The sequence below is a fragment of the Apteryx rowi genome, unplaced genomic scaffold, assembly GCF_003343035.1.
Source record: "Apteryx rowi isolate R43461 unplaced genomic scaffold, aptRow1 scaffold_190, whole genome shotgun sequence".
Taxonomy (NCBI): Eukaryota; Metazoa; Chordata; class Aves; order Apterygiformes; family Apterygidae; genus Apteryx; species Apteryx rowi.
In genome coordinates, this window is record NW_020448197.1 from 237,267 (window position 1) to 243,587 (window position 6,321).

At 55.6% G+C, this 6,321-nt stretch overlaps 1 protein-coding gene across 1 annotated transcript; it reads left to right on the forward strand.

Moving 5' to 3' along the window:
• Positions 1–421: 421 nt before the first annotated feature.
• On the forward strand, positions 422–5,175 carry GPATCH3 (G-patch domain containing 3). Its single transcript, XM_026062619.1, has 7 exons — positions 422–806; positions 1,172–1,593; positions 2,959–3,133; positions 3,529–3,588; positions 3,858–3,979; positions 4,234–4,361; positions 4,832–5,175. Exons 1-7 carry the CDS (start codon positions 452–454, stop codon positions 5,049–5,051), a joined length of 1,482 nt encoding a protein of 493 aa, XP_025918404.1. The 5' UTR covers positions 422–451; the 3' UTR covers positions 5,052–5,175.
• The last annotated feature ends 1,146 nt before the right edge of the window (positions 5,176–6,321 follow it).

The window sequence follows — 6,321 nt, forward strand, 5'->3', positions numbered from 1 at the left end:
CTGTGACCCCACGTTGGGGCCTGTCCACCCCCCAGAGCCCATGACCGCATGAGGGTCTGGTTATCCCCGGGAGCCCTGACCCCACATTGGGGCCCGGCCACCCCAGGGCCGTGACCCCTCCGCCAGGGCCTGGTGCCCCCAGGGCCGTTTGCCTCCCCAGGGTCTGTGACCCCCCCCCCCACTGGGGACTGGTTCCCGCCCCCGGGCCTGTGACCCCCATCGGGGCCCAGACACCCCAGGGCCCATGACTGCCCCCCATTGGGGCCTGGTCCCCCCAGAGCCCGCGACCTCCCCCGTGGGGCCGCGCCGCGGGGTGCAGCGCTGCCCCCTTGCCACCAGAGGGCGCCCTGCCCTCGGTGTGTGGGGGGCACTTACGTCATCTCCGCGCGCCGTGCCGTAGTGACGCGCGGCGTCGCGCGCCAGCCCGGCCACCTCCGGGCGGGGCGACAAGATGGCGGCGCCCAGCTGTGGTGCCGGTAATGGCGGCGCTGCCGCCGCCAGCTACTGCTTGGTGAGCGGCATCCCGGCCGCGCTGCGCTCCGCCCAGCTCCGCCACTACTTCAGCCAGTTCATCGAGGCCGGCGGTTTCCTCTGCTTCCACTACCGGCACCGGCCCGAGCGGCCGGCGGCGGCGAGCGGCAGGGAGGCCGCGGCGCCGCGCACTTGCTCCTGCCTGGTGGCCGTGCGGCCCGGCCTCGCCCGCCGCCTCGTCCGCATGTACTCGGGGCGCCGCTGGCTCGGACCCGGCGGGGCCTGGCTGCCTGGGCGCTGCCTTGTCCACGGGGTCCGCCTCAGCCCCGGTACAGGTAGGCCGGGCCTCACTGGGGGGCCTGGGCTAGGCCTTGCTTCCCCTCATGGGCCTGGGAGAGGGGGGGGAGAATCCTTCGGACCCGTTTGGCACTGGATTTCTCCTTCCAGGCCCCAGCAGCCAACCCATGTCTCTGTCTACTGGATGGTTAAAACCCCTTATGGAGTTTGCTCCCTGCCTTAAATCCATTATGGGTTTGGTGCAGTCTGTTCTGGCTCCGTTCATCTTTTCCATCTATAAAACACTTGAGGCTGGTGCTTGTCCGGCAAGGCGCCTGGTTTATCCCGTCTCTGGTGGTGTGTCCCCCGTGTGTGTGTTTGTCCCCCCCCACTCCCCTCTGAAATCATGGCCTCTCTCCTCCAGGTGCGGAGACGTTTCTCTACAGAGGTGATAAGATGGCTGCGAGCGATTCTGTCACTGAGGCGGATTTGAAGCGGCTGCCGGAGTTAAACCCCCCTGCGTTTATGCCTCACGGGAACGTGGGAACACCCTTGAAAGTTTTTCTGGAGTTGATCCGAGCCTGCAGGCTGCCTCCCCGGATTATCAAGAAATTGCAGCTGGATTTTCCCAAGACAGGCTCATCCCGTAGGTATGGGAATGTGCCTTTTGAATACCAGGACACTGAGACGGTTACGGGAGAAGAAGGAGTTTATACTGCAGCAGGGGACGAGATCACAGAGGACGAGGGGCCTGTGGCAAGGTCTGAGATGTCTAGTCCGGTCACTGCTGAGGAAGATGGGGAGGGACTGGAGAAGGAGAAAGCAGAAGAGTCACACTCAGATGATGTAAGTGGATTTCTCCTGTTAACATCTAAGGTTAATAATTACGGCTGTAAAGCTGGGAGGATCAGTAGAACTCTTTCAGCTTATTTTTAATTTTTTAATTGTATTGTATAGATTGTTTGTCTGAAAATGGCATTAAAACGCAGTTGTTCACATCTTGGTGCACCGAGCCCTTGTCGCACATAACAGCATTGACATTAATGTCTTGGAAGCTGGTTGTTTGTATCAGGCCAGTTTTAGGGGAATAAAATTGTTCAGCTCAAAGGGCTTGGCCCAAAAGAACAAGCACAGGCTGACACTAGTGCTGCAGGTGGAGATCTCTGCCCTGCTACTTGGCAGATTGTGCTGGCTCTGCTGTTGCTTGTAAATGATGTGGCTGGAGATTTGGAAGCACATTAGCATTCTCAAAACGACATGTGAAGCTGTACAAATGCTTGACTTTGGATGCCCCTGTGATTAGTCATTCTGTGTCCTGAGAAAAATGGGTTTCCTGACAAAGATTCCTAGAGAACTGGGCTGGACAGGCTCTCCGCAGACTATCTCGCTCCCCCCACCTGACAGACACTTGCCTAGCCTGTTCTCGTAGACCTCTGTCATTAGAGAGGTAGTACAATCCCCGGGCAAGCCATTCCCGTTCTTAGCTGTCCTCACCATTATACATCAGGAAAAACTTAAACGCCCAATCTTCCTTGCTGCAATTTTATTCCATTAGGTTATCCTAGCAACAGCAGACACAGAGAACACTTTGTTCCCTTCTTTACAAATTTCTTATTCAACAGCTGCCTTCAGTCTTTTCTCTTCCAGACTAAACAACTTGACTCCTCTAGCCTTTTCTCGCAGGCTCTGTTTCCTGGATCTCTAGTCATTCTTTTGGCTGTTCTTTAGTTGGTTAATGTCTTCGTGAAGGGCTGTGCCCAAAACTGGGCAGCCAGCAGCAAAGCTGTCAGTCTGATATATGGCTCTGCCAGCAAGCTGCTTCTCTTGAATTGATACAATCTTTCTTAAGGATCAGCTTGACTGGAATTAATTTGTCGCTAGTGCTGACTTTACGTACAACACGCCTGCTCCTTAAATGGGCATCTTTGTGTTACGGATTGGCTATGCTGCTGAAAAGCTGCTGTGAAGTGGGTGTGATGTGGTATTTTTCATCACTTCTGTCTGCTGACTCTGAAGATGGCATTAGTCAGCGGAATCAGGTCATCAGTGCCAGTCATGTTAGTGCCTGAAAACAGCAGGCTGGAACGCGCTCTGTTGACGAAGCTGTTTCGCAGGGAAGGCATTGCGATGGACCGTGAGGGTCAGGGAAACGGGGAGGAGGCTGGGCCGTGTGCTGTCGCTATCACTCACCTTTCACTGGTTCTTTTGCAGGACAACGATACCTGTGAGGAATGGGAGCGACACGAGGCTCTGCATGAGGATGTGACCAAACAGGACCGCATGGAGGAGCGGCTCTTTGAAGAGGAGATTGAGCTGAAGTGGGAGAAGGGCGGCTCTGGGCTGGTCTTCTACACAGATGCTCAGTACTGGCAGGAGGAGAATGGAGGTAATGTCGATGGTGTTTGTCTCAAGACTGAGCCACAAACTAGCTGCCACAGTCTGGGTGCCCAGACTGGCTTGGGGGCCTAGTCCTGCAGTAGCAGGTAAATCAGATGTAACCCTGTATGATTATTCCTGTTCAGCTGCAGATGCAGGCACCTTGCCAGCATGTTTTAAACCTTCCCTTTCTCACAAAGCATGTAGTCGTTTGATCCAATGGCCAGAGACCCCTCTGGTCCTACTGGCAGCCTTTTATGTAGACACTGTGGTTTATGGCATCCCGAATACCCTTTCCTTTTCATTTTGCTGGAGAAAATGGGGGGCTCTGCACCTATCAGACTGGTCTTCTGTATCAGGCTTTCACAGTTATCACCAAAACTGACGGTTTCCTTCTCTTGGCAGACTTTGATGAGCAGACTGCGGACGACTGGGACGTGGACATGAGTATCTACTATGACAAAGGTATCTGAACTGAAAACCCTCCTAGGAAATGGTGGAAATAGGGAATTCTGAGCCTGCAGAATTTCTGCAATGGGGACCTCTGGCTCTGTCATCCTTTGAAAGCGTCCAAGACGTCAGAGTAGTTAAAACAACATTTTTCTTGTCTGGCAGTGAGACTTGCCAAAAGGAACAGGTTCTGCCTCCTTGCTGCTTGGCGCTCTGGGGGAAGTCACAGCAGTGAAAGAGTTTTCCGAGCTGTGCTGCTCTGATTTTAGCTTCTTTCTTCCTAGATGGGGGAGATAAGGATGCTCGGGACTCGGTCCAGATGTGGCTGGAGCAGAGACTCCGTGACGGCTTGGAGGATGGATCTGTTTCAGGGCAACAGGTTGGGACCTTTGAGAAATACACCAAGGTGAGCTTTGGATATGCACTCTGGTGTGGATGGGGCAGGCCAGGAATGGCTGCGGTGGTGATGCTTAAAGGATGTGGGTCTTGGGGGAGCAAAGGGCTTGGACATGTGGTGGGGGAGAAGGGTTCTGGGCAGGTGAGGATGGGGATTTGTCCAGCATCTCTGCAGAACTCCTGAAGTCACCCTGGATCATAACTGGGCTCGTCCTGCCTTGGAACTGGGGCAAGCTAACATGGATCAACTTTTTCCCCTCCCAGGGCATTGGCAGGAAGGTGCTAGAGCAGCAGGGCTGGACTGAGGGGCTGGGCCTGGGGAGCAGCAACTCGGGAATGGCCGAAGCTTTGGACAACGAGGGTCAGAATCCCAGATGCAAGAGGGGGCTGGGGTAAGTACCCAACCCTGTCCTGCCGGCGCGTGTTCAAGACTTTCCCTGGGTTGATAGGGCAGATAACTGGCAGCGAAAGGAGCAGAGTGTGAGCCAGAACTGGAAGGCCATCCCAGGGATCTGCCTTCCTCTGTGCGGCAGGCAGTAGGGTCTGCCGCAGTGCTCTGGAGCACAGCGCACTGCATTTCTGACCCGGAGTCTGACAGTCCAGCTCTCCTTGAAAGGGGCTTGCGATGCCCTGGGCTTTTGGTATTAGAGCAGGAGGACTGGAACCGTTGCATTACTGTGTTACGCTGTGAGGGCTGGCTTTTGTTCCAGAGCCATCGCACAGCCAGGAATAGGACAAGAATCCTTTTCTCCCTGTGTCAGCCTGCTCCTACCTTGTAGAATGTGAAGGAGACGAGCTGGGGTATAAAGGAGTTTCCCACTGCCTCAGCAGTGCTGACTCAATGCTTCCTGCTTCCCTCTAGGTACCATGGGGAGAAACTGCCGACCTTCAGCAAGATAAAGAAGCCCCGACGGGATGGTCCCATCCTCATCTCCACCATCTACGATGACCCCGAGCCAATGGACAGTGGTGATCTGCTGCTCAGGCGCCAGCCGCCCACTGCCATGAAGTACAGACAGGACATGCCATTTGTCCGGGCGTCATGTGGCGCTCAGGAGAGACCCGGTGCCCAATTGCACTGAGCACAGACTATCACAGAGCCTTTGTACCGGTCCTGCCTCCCTCCGGCAGCAGGCTGGCTCCTGCTGGTCTTGGATCTGGAGCAGGGTGTTAATATATTTATTTTTGGAAGAAATGGAGTTGTAACAAAAATTGCCTTTGTGGGTTTTTCCCCTTATTTGAACCATTTCAAGCCAGGGGAAACATTGCTTATCCCATTTGTTCAGTGGGAATGGGGAGTGTCTGACTGGTGCTTTAAAGCCAAAACTAGGAGGAGGGCTGCTGCCTGGATTAGCCAAGCTTGTATTCTAGGTCTGTAGCCAGTTCAGCCTGAAGATCGGAGCTCGTAGTTCATGGCTGCCTGAGACCCAGGGGAGGACAAGTACAGACAAGGCCAGACATGGCACAGTAACTGTCCTGCAGAAAGCTTGCTGCTGGCCCGCAGCCTCACATTGCCTGGGTGTGACGATCCTACAATTCCAGGAGAAATTTGCCTTGATGAAAGACACGTCAGGGCAGCCTTTGGAGGAGTTCTGCGGGAGGCGTCTCCCTGCGGTTGGGCGTAGCGGTGCTTCCTTCCATGGCTCTCAGACGTGCAGGGCCACGTTCTGCCCGTTTCCCTGACACAGGCAGTCTTTCCCAGGCTGCAGAGTCCCCAGTCTCTCCTCTGGTGAGAGCCTTCATCCTTGTGACCCTGTACTGCAGCATTAGACATGCATTAGCATTCTCCCTGCCTGCAGGCTGTGGCTTGGCCACGTTAGACTGGCCAGGCACTCCAGACTCTTTCATTAAGGCTCTAGCCATATTGGGAACCATGCAGAGAGCAGTTTCCCTTTTCTTTGCAAGCTGAGGCCTCTCTTCAAGGGGAGGTTATGACTTGCTGTGGAAAACCCTGTATTCCTCGCCGTGCCCTCCCTGGGGCTGCCTGCTCCTAATCCCAAGCCCTGGTGGGTTTATCTTGGTCGGTCCTGAAATCCGGGGCTGGGCTGCTGTTGCAGAGCCTTTGGGCTGGTCCTGTCGCTTGCAGCCTGCTCCTGCTGCTCTCATATTTTGGGAAGAAAAATCTGTAACGAAAGTCACCTCTGTGGGGTCTTTCCCCTGCTGGGACCCCTCCTGCGAGGGGAAGCGTGGCTGAGCTGCTCTGTCCCGCTGGGCTGTACCAGACCCCTGTGTGAAGGGGGGGCGCTGGATCTGGGGGCCTTGCGGGAAACTTCTGTTTCGTAGCGCCGCGAGGGCCGCAGCCACCCGCGGGCGGGGCCGGGACGCGAACCCGCCGCCCTGGGGTCGGGGCTC